Source organism: Lonchura striata, chromosome 1, assembly GCF_050655825.1.
Source record: "Lonchura striata isolate lonStrDom1 chromosome 1, ASM5065582v1, whole genome shotgun sequence".
Lineage (NCBI taxonomy): Eukaryota > Metazoa > Chordata > Aves > Passeriformes > Estrildidae > Lonchura > Lonchura striata.
The window spans coordinates 30,830,587-30,843,635 of NC_140703.1; the positions used below are offsets into that span (position 1 = coordinate 30,830,587).

At 43.2% G+C, this 13,049-nt stretch overlaps 1 protein-coding gene across 2 annotated transcripts in view; it reads left to right on the forward strand.

Moving 5' to 3' along the window:
- CASR (calcium sensing receptor) overlaps positions 1-13,049 on the forward strand; it is a 74,178-nt gene that overhangs the window by 56,593 nt on the left and 4,536 nt on the right. For both annotated transcript variants that reach the window (XM_021548851.3, XM_085591880.1), the window contains exons 5-6: positions 8,229-8,459; positions 11,858-11,981. In XM_021548851.3, coding sequence (XP_021404526.2) covers positions 8,229-8,459; positions 11,858-11,981 — 355 coding nt within the window. The remainder of the gene's footprint in view (positions 1-8,228; positions 8,460-11,857; positions 11,982-13,049) is intronic.

The window sequence follows — 13,049 nt, forward strand, 5'->3', positions numbered from 1 at the left end:
ATGCAGCTGGATGTGTGTAACAGGCAGATATCCAAATTTCTTGTGAGGTATTTACAGTGAGAATCACAGCTCTGTTCCTGGGTACCTTTCAGCTTCTCCACCTAAGATACCCTTATAGTGATAAAAAGTATTAACAGTCACTTATTCAGAGCAGTAAACCAATAGACACCAGGCAGCTTAGGTGGAATCTGGTCACCAGAAGTAGGACCTAAGGGAATGTCCTGAAGCTCTGTCAGAGGAGGTTTAGATAGATATTAAGATAAGGTTCTTCACCAAGAGGGTGGCTGAGCACTGGAACAGGTTCCCCAGGGAAGTGGCCACAGAACCAAGCCTGACAGAGTTCAAGAACCATTTGGACAGTGCTCTCAGTCATATGGTGTGATTCTTGGGGTGTCCTGTGCAGGGTCAGGAGTTGGACTTGATGATCCTTGTGGGTCCCTTCCAACTCAGAATATTCTATGATTCTGTGAATGTAGCAAGTGGTGTGAAGCAATGAATCACATCCCTTACTGGCTGAAAAATTCCCTATCTTCTGAACAGCTTTTGGAAAAAGGTGAGATTAATGGTGTTGGCATATTCTGGCATCTTGGTTTTAAACACAGCATCAGCCCTACATGCTAAACCTCTTGGTGTACAAAGGGCAGCAGGGAAGGAGGAGAGGTCATAGAGGGGAAGGAAAGACCAGCTCCTGATGGCAAGAATAATGTTTTGGACAGAAGGGTGAAATTCATCTTGCCCTGCCTCAGGTTTCTGGAAACAGGTATTACTGACCCAGGGGGCCAGGGCCAGCACCTTTCTGCCTTCTCTGTTCCTGTGTGTCAGAACTTGTTGATGTTGTGATGACAGCGCTGCCTTTCAGAGAGCCTAAGAGTTGGCCCTACATAAAAAAAGGGCAGAACAAGATATTCCAAATTAGAGAATGCAGCAGAAATCGAGGATTTGATACAGAAAGTAAAAACCTGAGTTTTGGTATCCTGTAAATGAAGATTGACACATAGGTAGTTGAAAGTGAAAATAAGAAAGGAAAAAAAACCACCAAAAAACTGGTGCTTCAAACAACACTTCCCTTGAAGTATTTTATGAGTGGTCCTTCCAGAACTGGCCTGGGCATATATTACCTCGTGATACCTGACCACTGGCAAAACCCAGTTCCTGTGCACCATAACCCATGGCCTAATGCAATAGCTGATCTCTCAAGTCCTTATGCCTGTTGCAGCATTATGAAGGCATCTTCTCTATGTGCATGATGAGAGATCCTAAACTAGAGAGAAGACTGGGCCCTCTGCAACTGAAAGTGAAAGTCAAGACTTGACATCTTGAGGACAATTGCCGGCTTTTCATTTTCATTCACACTGAGCCAAGATGTGGCATTTTTGGCTGTTCTCAGCATGGGCACTCTACCAAACCAAAGAGAAAAACATGTGGTACCTATCAGTCCAGAACTGTTTTACAGGCCTGAAGAGAGATAGGTAGACAAAAATTAAAACTTAAGCATGGGAAAATATATGTTAATTGTTAAGACAGGATTGCTTCCAACTGTGTGTTAGGAGGGGTAATTGTCTGTGTTTTATATGGTGACAGACACCTATAATGTGCCCAGGTTCTCTTCTGTTGCAGGACCATTTGACCTAGGGAGGAAAAACATCAGAAAGAAACTGCAGAAAGAAGCCAAGGATATGAAACCTTTATGTTTCATATATGACAGTATATGGAGACTAGTTAAGGACCTGTCAGAGTTGAGATAAAGGACAACTCATAGCACACCTGGATACTGACTTTTATTTATTTTTATTTAGAAATTAACAAGACTACAACTTTTAACTGCTTGGTATCTCATACACTCTTGCTTTCCCCACAGTGTTACATCACCAGGTCTCATCTTCCCTTCACGGTAGGGACATGGTGGAGGTCTGTCAAGGTGGAAGTTCTCACTTTATGCTGTGCAGCTTCTCTCAGTTGCCTTTCTCAAGCATTACTGGCCAAGGTTACTGAGCATCCCCCAACATTGTCTCCACACATATCCTTCATCTGCAGGATCCTGCCCTACATCCACTGGTTTTCATCCAAATACGATCTTCACTTTCATGCTGCTAGCCCTGAGCCCTAGGTTTTGGATGCAATCAGCCTCCTAACTGGTGGATCAGTCTCCAATCTTGTTAATAATTGGAGTGGTTAGGACATGCATCTATTGTTTGGTCCAGCTGCTATCAAAATGTTCAACTAGTTTGTGGCTTGTGCTTCAGAGCACAGCTCAAAGTTCAGGTTTGGGCATGAATGCACACACAAAATTCTCTGCTATCTGACAGCATCCAAAATTTAAAAAGGATGTTTTTGCCTGCCACCAGCCTCAATACTAGTGACAGGAAGTGAGTGTGTACTGTAGATCAAGAAAAGGCTGAGAAAGGAAGCTGGTAAAACAAAGGTATTAGGTGGAGTTTGTTAAAAGTGAGACATCATCCTTCAAATAAATGAGTTATGTTCAGTGAGTAAAATTGAAAGATTCATAAACTCTGGCAGATTAAATGTACAAATAAAATAAGGCAGGCCATAAAAATGAATTGGCAATATCCTGAAATAGGGTAAAACTCATAAATTCTATTTGAAACATTTCAGGAGTAGGATTGTTTGTTGAGACATAGATTATCACTGCAAAAGACAAGGTAAGGCCATGACAGAAGAAAAGTGTGCTCCTCATGGGCAAACAAGAAGGTTTAGATATTTATGTGGGACTTTTAGAGGATCTGTCTAATTGAACTGACTATAGAAGAAACTATGGAACACAAGAGCAAAATGAACTTGATACTTCAGGGCAAGTGAACAGTATTCACCCAAAGGATATGCCAGCCCTCACAGATGAAGTAGCAGAAGAGCTGGCTGCAGTTTCCATCTCCTCACTTGAAAAATCCTAGGCTCTGAGGTCTAGAAAACTGAAAGATGGGACATCAGTTTTCTGAAAGGGTTCTGGAGGAGATCCAAGGAACTAGCAGAGCCTGATTGAGCACATTATTAAAAATTGGGGTTTAAAAATTTAGGAAGGAAAAATAGAATATACTGAGGAAGAATGACCATGACTTCTTTAAATAGAAGCCCTACCTCACAAACATCCTGAAGTGCTTTGAAGGCTTTGGGATGTGTATGGATAAGGGAACTTCTATTCATAGAGTATGCTTAGGCTTCTTGAAGGCATCTTCTGGTAGTCTGTCAGCAAATTCAGAACTTATGTGAGCATTGGTTGAAAGATAGTCATCAGAGGATAAAAATAAATTACAAGACCTGACTTATCACAAATGAAGTTGATCAAGTCTATGGTGGACTCCTTAGGTTTATCTGAATAGCAGTCAAAAAAAGCAAATGCATTTTTAAGAATAGTCACACTGGAAAAGGGACAGAGAGGTAAACAGGGTGTCCTGGGGCCACTTTCTCAACCCTTTGGTGCATCTCTCTTCAGTATCATGTGCAGGACACAGAATTGATGAAGAAGACTGGGAATACTTGGAGAAGGGTCAGTGAAACAGCTTCTGTACAAGATGTAGCAACATCAGATAGGGCTCAGCAGCCTGAGAAAGAGTTGTCTGAAGAGAGGTGATTGTAAAATCCTGAGAGGCATGGAAAAGATGATCAGCAAATTACAGTCCTTTGGGAATATAAGCTTGAAGGTCATCAAAAGAGATTCATATCTGCTCTGTTCCAAAAAGGATGAAGATGTGCTTGTCTCATAAAATGTAGGTCTCTGTGCTGTAGGAGGCTGTGGATGTGAAAAGTTCACATTGGTGCAGAACACAAATGTGCAACATCATGGAAGAAAAATCCACCCAAAACCTTTATCATGTACAAAACTTCTGGCCCAGGAAGTCACTGAGCTGCAAAATGGGTGAGGGTGTTCAGGGGAAGTACCACAGCCCCCGTGTTCTTATTGTAGGTATTTGCTCTTGGCCACAGTCTGAAACAGGTCCTGGGCAGGTGAGCTGCCAGCCTGGTCTAAGACAATGGCATTTGTGCTACAGCTTTATGATCCTCCCATAAAAGTGGAAACCACATGACCCAGAATATCTAGCCTGGGTAAACTGTGAGATGCTGCATGTCTGGGAATGGCCTTACCAGGAATAATGGGAAGGTAATCTAGAGGGCAGCTTACAAGTCCTTTCCAATAATAGGTGTTTTAACTAAAAGGCACTGCAATTCAACATGAAGTCTGTGACAGAGAGAAAAGAAAAGAAGGAAAAAATACAGAAAGAAGTATCTGAAGACAGCATCTTGCACAATGCTCTCCCCACCAGCTGCTGACAGTGTATCCAAGCCACAAGGTCAGCACTTCTTCCATAATCTCTTTGTTCCAGGATATGATACACCTACCCCTGACACATGCTGTTGGCCTGGCTGAAGCAGGGTCTTTTAGGTCTTTGTGGACTGAGTCCTGCTTATGTATGTTTCTATCTTTAGTTACAAAACACATTATTAACTTCTATGAATAGAAGTTCCCTTATCCATACACATCCCAAAGCCTTTAAAGCACTTCAGGATGTTTGTGAGGTAGGGCTTCTATTTAAAGAAGTCATGGTTAATAACACATTATTAACTGTAAAGCCTTTAGCTAATCGTTGATAGATTGGTGACTATAAAATAGTGTTGCAGTTATTCAGAGTCTACAATTTCCTCTTTCAAAGTTTAGTGCTTATATATTCCTTGTCTGTTTAAACTATATTTTCACCCTGTAAAGAGCAGAACTTGTAAGATACAGAGATATGATCCTGGGACTTTCTTGCTCTCTAAAAAAGGAACATGTTCTGGTGCTTCATTTTACAAGCTGCCCCTCAGAAATTTAGATTTGAAGAAAACTGTTGTTTTCTGGAAAGAAAAAAAAAACAGGCTTTGTTATTTCTGTTGTTCCTGTTGCCTCTCCATTTGGAATTTTAATCAGGTCATGTGCCTTTCGTGCATGAACAGATACACATTTTGTACCCTCTGGCTACAGTTGCAGAGCTGAAGCTCTTATACTATGCCTGGGGAAAGACAAAATTAATTGCAGATCAGTGCTCTTAATATGCTTTTATATGAATTAACAGTCAGACAGACATATCAGGTGATACATGAAATCATTTATAACCTGAATCCTCAGGTGCAGTGTGTGTGTGTGACCAAGGGAAAGATCCTATAAAACTGATCCTACAAAACCCCACTAAAAGCCAGGGGTATGTATTACTTCTTAAGAAACATAATGGCAGGAGGGAAGGCCAAAGAACAGACTAATTATTATGAATGTTATGAAAATAAACAAAAAAAAATTGCATTAAGGGAATCCAGAAGTTTCTCCACCATTCATCTTGCTGACTCTAAGGCCAGTGAGCCTCCTGCTGCTGCAGCTGACCAGGAGAGGCAGGACTTGAACAGACGAATCTTCAATATGCCTCTTGCAAGATTGTCTCCTAGTGTGTAGCAACTGCAGTCAAAACAAGGACGAGGTCTCCTGTCTATGGAGGTAAGAGTCCAGCCAGCAGTTATACTCAAGATATCCTGGTGTTGTTCAGAAGGATGCAGTAGTGCTGCATGAGTGTCATACTGAGTTGGAGAGAGGAGAAACATGGCATAAGGCTCAGCGTAGGGACAAACCTGATCTGGACATCAAAGCTGCAGCTGTCACCCTGTGGTAGGTGCCAGAGCCTGCAGAGGAATGTGAGCTGCCCTGCTGAGCTCCTGCACTGCTGACGGACAAAGTTTCTGGTAACAACCAGACCAAGACTGAAGCCCCTGTGCAGATGAGGCCAAAGGGAGGTGAGGCAGTACAACAGATCACTGTGGGGCTGCAGACCCTGTCACCCATTCTGACCTCAGAGCTGCTTCTGCTCTGCTCTCACTGTCCTCTGATGGAGTTGGGCAAGCAGCACCTTCCTGGGTACCCCTCAGGAATGAGGGGAATGAGAGGGGAGCAGCAGTCTCCTGTTTCCTTACCCAGCAGGCAATGCCCAGCTCTCCACAGCAAAGTGCCAGCACAGAGCACCTTCTTTTGCTGAGTCCATCAGGGGATGAGCTCTTCTAGGGACAGGTCCTGGTTCTTTTGTGAGATCATTCCAGCTGCACACCTTATGGGTGGACTGGTCTCCAGAGGAGGGGCAACAGGGATGAGAAAGGCAGAATAAAATCCTGCCTTCTCTGTCTCACCCATTATTCAAAAATAGAATACTGCAGCAATATTTTGATATCCTTCCATCAACATCACATAAGCTCAAAAGGTTTTGTTGGTCACATCCTTTGTAGTACTACAACTATTTTTCCAGACTTTCTCAGGCTGGCATTCAAACAGGCAGTGGGAGGAGGGTATCTGTGGCTCTGGGGATTTTAACTTGAGATAGGAGGATTCCAAAAGGAAACAGCGAAAAATGAGACAATTTAGCAAAACTGACAGGAATTAATGAAGTGATTCTGTTCCCCTGTCCCTGTGTTTCTAGGTGAGAAGGATTCATCAAAACAATATTGTCTGTTCTGTCTGTGGGGTGAAGAGGACTCTGCCTGCCCAGACAAATTGATTTAATTTTGGCTTCTCTTACATTTTGCCATCCAGAGTTGTATGTTTGGGCACTCATGGGAGGGGGGGAGAGGGAGAGAGACAGAGAGAAGCTATGGGCTTACAAGCTGTCACAAGTAATAGAAGCACAGCAGCAACTATGCTGCTGGGGTCTAGGGGCATCTGACATCCAGGACCCCTCAGAGTCACCTCATCTTTCCATGGATGAGCTAGGGGAGAAAACTGGTAGGTGTCTAAACCAGCAATTATTTTTTGAACAGAAATATGATATGGATGAATGATACCACAGTTGCCAGGACAGGCTTTCTTTCATGATGCAGTTTCTTAGGTCTACTTGTTAGGCTATCTAAGTCACGAACTTTACAACTACTGTTGTCCCTGGGATTAGGGACATGCAGCATACTAGAGAGCCAGCTGAACATGAGCCAGCTGTGCCCAGGTGGCCAAGAAGGCCAGTGGCATCTGGCACTATCAGCAATAGTGTGGCCAGCAGGACCAGGGCAGGGATTGTCCCCCCATATACGGCACTGGAGAGGCCACACCTCCAGTGCTGTGTCCAGTTCTGGGCCCTTCCCTACAAGACAGACACTGAGGTGCTGGAGCACATCCAGAGAAGGGCAACAGAGCAGGTGAAGGGTCTGGAAAACAACTGATGAGGAGCAGTTGAGTGGAGGAGGGGCCTGTTTAACCAGAGAAAAGGAGGGTTAGGGACCTTATCACCCTCTATAACTCCCTAAAAGGTGGTTGTGGCAAGGAGGAGGTTGGTCTTTTCTCACAGGTAACAAGTGACATGATGAGAGGAAATGGCCTTAAGTTGTGCCAGAGAAGGCTTAGATTGAATATTAGGAAAAATTTCTTCACTGAAAGGGTGGCCAGGCACTGGAATAGGCTGTCAAGGAAATTGCAGAAATCACTGTTCCTGGAAGGGTTCAAAAAACATATGGAGATGGTACCTGGGACATGGTTTGGTGGTGAATAGAGCAGTGCTGGGTTAATGGTTGGACTTGATAATCTTGGAGGTATTTTTCAGCCTTAATTATTTTATGATTCTATATAATACTTAAAGGCATAAGGTGAAAATTACAGGGAAGAATTCCTGGGAACAGGCAGAATGTGATTACTTTCAACTATGCAACCATGAGACAGAAGCCCAAAAAAAAGTGGCAAGAATTCTTCAGGTCTGCCATATGGCAAATGAGGTTGATTTGTTGGGGTCTTGTTACTGAAGTGCTTTGGGCTTGGGTTTTTTCAGTTGAGAGTCAAGTCTGAGTTCTGTATCTCAAGCACTCCTGTTTCTGAGTGATCAATCATTCAGAGACTAGAGATACCAACTGAGAGCATTCATGCAGTGGTTGCAAGAGCAGGGTGAGAGCAATGCATGGGTGACTGAAACACATGAGAGGCTGCTGCCAGTTCCCTGGTCCTAACAAAGAGCTCTGGGCTTGCAGAGGTGACTCAGAGGAGCAAAGAGGAATGTTAAATGCATGATGGGGTAGCATCAGTAAGTGTTACCAATGGGTTGCCAACCACCCAGAGGGCGGTTGTGTGTTCATGTGATCAAAAACCTTCTACTGCTGCAAATAAAAGATTTTAAGAGATTAATGTTTATAGTAAAGTGATTCTTCCCAGTTCTGTCCCTGTAGAAGATGTGTGCTGTGGTAGAGTTGTAACACACAGGCATTCATAGTGTCTCTCTGTCTCTCTCCAGGTTCTCAAGCATCTGCGACACTTAAATTTCACCAATAACATGGGGGAGCAAGTGGATTTTGATGAGTTTGGGGACCTGGTAGGAAACTACTCAATAATCAATTGGCATCTCTCTCCGGAGGATGGCTCAGTCGTCTTTGAAGAGGTTGGGCACTACAATGTTTATGCCAAGAAAGGGGAGAGGCTTTTTATCAATGAAAACAAGATCCTATGGGGTGGATTCTCTAAGGAGGTAAGTGCTTAAATTCTAGCAGCAATGTTTTCCAGGTCCACAAGCTGAAATTTGAACTAGCCCTGCACACTCCTCATATTATGGCTCCTCATGCTAGGATCCATTCACCTTACTGTATACACAGTCTCCACCATAGTCTTTCATACCCTTCTTATACACTAAAATAACAGACAATGTCTCCTCCCCTTCCATACATTTGTTCACCTTGAGTATTAATGTTTTAAATTATGTCTTTTTTTCCTAGCCCAAGCAGATACAGTAGAATTTTATAACAGGTTTTCAAAAGAGATGAAAAATCCATTACCCAAGTCTGGTTGTTGACTACATCAGCTTTTCCTGAGCTCAGTAGTTTCATTGCTGTAAAGAACCATCTCGTTCCCTCCCATTATCTCTGTATCAAGAAGTGTCTCTTCTTGCTCTTAGTTATATTTACAACTCTTTCTGTTAGCTTCACCCACCAAGTCCCAGAGCCTTCCTCACTCCCTTGCCTTGCAAACCAATAGAAAAAGCCCTGTCAATCTGCCTGGGTTAACTTGGACATGGTGCTCAAATAGTGGAAGATGCCAGCACCTACTACCTTTTTTTTTTTTTTTTTGTATTTGGCTTGAGGATGCTTTTGCAGCCTCAGACGTAGCCTCAGATATCTCAAGAGGTATCAATTGACTTAAGCCCTTCTCCACTGTCTTGCATATGTTTAATCTTTTCATCATAGTTATTGTCACTAGCAGCCAGGCTGTGTCTGACCCACATGATGGAAATGTGCTGCAGACATCTCCAGACCAGAGCCAAATGAACTGCTGTCATAGCTGGCAGCAGCCAGATAGGCAGAAACTCTGACTCCCAGAGGGAATACTGAGTGTGCATATGGTTTGTGGTCTGGGAATTGACACAGGGAGTAGAGATTTAGCTCAGAAATGTCACTGCCAGGCCCTGCTGGGATGTTTCAATGTGGTAAGCCAGCATCTGATTAATGAACAAGGCAATTCACTTCCAGGTGATTATTCACATTGGCTAGCAGATCAGGTAATGCTTCTGCCTTAGCTACTTGCCCAAAACACTTACAGCATAAGTTCAGCCTTTCCTTTACTCCAACTTCACTTCTGGTTCAAGTCCAGAGCACTCTGAAGGAGGCATGAATTGAACAGAGCATACTACCACAGAAATACTGAGCTCAGAGCTTTTCTAAGTCCACTTAGAGTCTCTAAGCACAAACTACAAGTGGAATTTAAAAAACCCTGATATTATAATCCCTCCTTCTGATTGTTGCAAATGCATCTTGCACTTTTCCCAACAGTTAGAATGTATTGCTTTTTACTTAATCTGAGTGATTGTGTTCTCTTGGTCTAAATTTCTCTGGGAGTGTGATATTTAACTTCATTCTCTGTCCTAAACTGTTAAAAATGTGACAGCATGTTGCTGAGTGTAGTGCCAGGGCATGTAAATTTTGTGCAGTGGAGGGCTTTGCAATCTCTGTGTCTGCTGCAGCCTTTTTTTCAGTTTATGTATTTCTAATTTCTTTCAGATAAAAGTAGTCAACACTTAACTCACTGTGCCTCTTGTCATCCCCAACAAAAGTTTAAATGTAGGTAATTTTAACATTCAGGAACTTGAGCATTGGGCAGACTTGCAAAAGAATGAGTTAAAGAGTAGGTAAGATAGATAGATTCATTTTGGCAGAACCTGATGAAATTCCCCACAGAATACTTAAGAATTCAGCTAAAGCAATCACAAAAGTACTAGCAATTCATCTTCAAGAGATGTGGAGGATGCATGATGTCTCAAAGGATCAGAGAGCAATCATAATATCTGGTTTTAAAGCAGTTATAGGAGAACCAAGGGAATTATACACAATTGAGTTGAGCTTCAGTAACCTAAAAGACTTGATAAAAAAAAATAAACCATTTATAAACACTTAAAGGATAATAAACTGATAAGAACAAGCCAACATGTATTTGTCAAGATAAACTCATGCCAAACCAATTTTAATTTTCCTCCTTGGAAGCTCAATCGACTTTGTAGATAATGGGGAAGCAGTGTGTAACTTCAGCCAGGCCTTTGATTCAACTGTGTTAAAAATCTGGTGGCAGCCTAGGGAAAGACAGCCTAGACTGATGAAGTCCTCTTGATGGATGCACTGCCTGCTCAAAGACTGTCCCAAGGAATAGGAGCGCTGTATTTATAGCAATAGGCACTAACAGCAGAGTGCTTCAAGCCAGGAGCTGCACAGAATTGCCCTATGTATATCCTATCAATGATGTAATCCTGATGAACAGCATTCCCAAACTGGGCTGCAGCTGCACTTTAGAGTGATAGGTAACAGAGACTGCTCTCACCCAAGCCATATCGTGGTCATCTCTGCATAGCAATTGTCATTAGCGAGGACTTTGCTTCCCCTGTGGCTAGGCAACTTCCAAACCACAGCTAGGATTCATTGCACAAGTGCATCAACACAGGAGGCTCCTGGAGATCAGCAGACTGGCAGCACTTGGGTAAACTAGCATCAAACTTCCAATAAGTTAATAGAGGCTTCCAAACAGAACAGCCATTAACTATGTATGGATCATGGTACTTTGCTAGCAGCAGTAATGGTAGGTTTAACTCTTCTGAGCTGAGAAGGCCACGTTCTGTGTCAGCTCTCTTTCTTTAATTTAGTTGTAAAGAGGTGAACTCAACCTCAGGTCATGACTCTGTGTGACAAAGGCCCAGGCTTCCATTCCTCATGCTGAAGCCTTTGTGTCAGTGTACTTCGGGCATGCAGTGAGCGTGCCCATGCAACCACGCTGCCAGGACACCACAGTGCTCAGGTGGGCTCAGGCACAGCATAAATGCACAGCCAGCTGGTGACATCATTTACAGCAGCGGTCTGGAAACCTTTGGATCTGTAAAGCACCACTGATTTGCATCTTTTGATGTTCAGTGTTCTTAAAGAAGAAGCGAGTTTCAGAAAACATTTTTTTAACAATTTCCATAAATTAGTAGCAGACAATATGCAATATATCGGATTGGGGATCAGACATCAGGGCCCATCAACCCCAAGGCTGACTCAAATTCCTGCCAGTAGAGATTGACTGTCTTTTCTTCTAACCATCTAATGATTGTTTTGGGGCATGTATATCATGGTCACACTCCAGTTTGCTATGCCCCCAACACCGTAGAGATTACAAAGTTCTGCTGATCTTCCTTACTATCCCTTGATGTGTTCCTTTAGAGACATCTCACTGCAGTGGGTTGGGGAAGGACTATTGTGCAAAATGTGTCTGTCTGTGGAAGGAAGAGGTGAGCATTTGAGGCTCTTCATCCAGCAATGCCAACCAAGCAACAATACCCTTGGTGGAAGCCAAGATCTTGCCATAGCAAGGCATTGACACCATTAACCTGCTCGGGCTCTTTTCTTGCAGGTGCCTTTCTCCAACTGCAGCAGGGACTGTCTGCCGGGCACAAGGAAGGGCATCATTGAGGGGGAGCCCACCTGCTGCTTCGAGTGCGTGGACTGCCCCGACGGGGAGTACAGTGACGAGACAGGTAACACCCACAGAGCTGCCCTGGGCCTTGTGCCCTCCAGGCATCACCCACAGTTGTGCTGAAATCACTTCCCTGTCAGCCTGGGCTGGTGCCTGCCTTGCCAGGAGGCTTCACAGAAAATCTTAGGGACTTCTGAGAAGCTTACAGGAGTTAAGTCCTGTGGTCCTGTCTACTGGTAAGCCTGCTTGTCCCTTCTGCTCTGCATTAGAAAAATTAAGGCAGAGAACCTGAAAAACAACTTACATATAGAAAGCCTCTGAGGCAGCCACCAGAAAATTCTACTGCACTGTAGCAGTAGCTTTTTTTTCTCCAAAAACTTGGAGGAGGGAGAGATTCCCCATCCTAAACTCTGTAGTTATCTGTCTGCCCCCATGTTTTCCTCAAACGGTTAGGGTTTTATTTCATGCTTTACAAAGAAATAACATCCATTACATCCCACATTTCACAAGCAGAGAGAAATATTTCCCTTTATGGACTCACCAACTACAGGTTCTCTTGATCACTGGCATACAAAAAATAAGAATCTGTGGATCCTACTGAGCACCCATGGACATGTTTTTTGTTTGTTTCATTGGGAGCTTGGATCAAACTACAGGTTCTGGAAGAGACGGAAAAGGTAAACTCAGGCCTAGAAATGGTTGAAAAATTTTGAATTTCCAACACCATTAGTGGTCCCTCAGTATTGGGCATCCCCAGGGTAATGAAGGCAAGTAAATTATTTCAGAATATCAGTCCTCTCTACACTGTAAGGCACTTGGGACCTCCTCATACTCTGTCTGGTGCACTGGTCCCAGCAAACGCTGCAGACCTTGCCAGAGATGAGCAATTCAAAACTGCTTGCAAAACTGAAAAAGCGTTCTTTGGGAGAATCTAATTTGTGTCCTATCAGACAGGAATGATATTTTTTTAGCATGACCATATAGGATAGTTACAGGATGCTTGAAAGCAGGATTTTCAGATTGAATAGAAGCAATTCTGGTCATGTGTAATAGGGATCTTCTGGTGTTCTTCACATAATTTTGAGAACTAGCTCTGGTGTGGAGGTGAAATTTATGGGGCTGAGCTGGT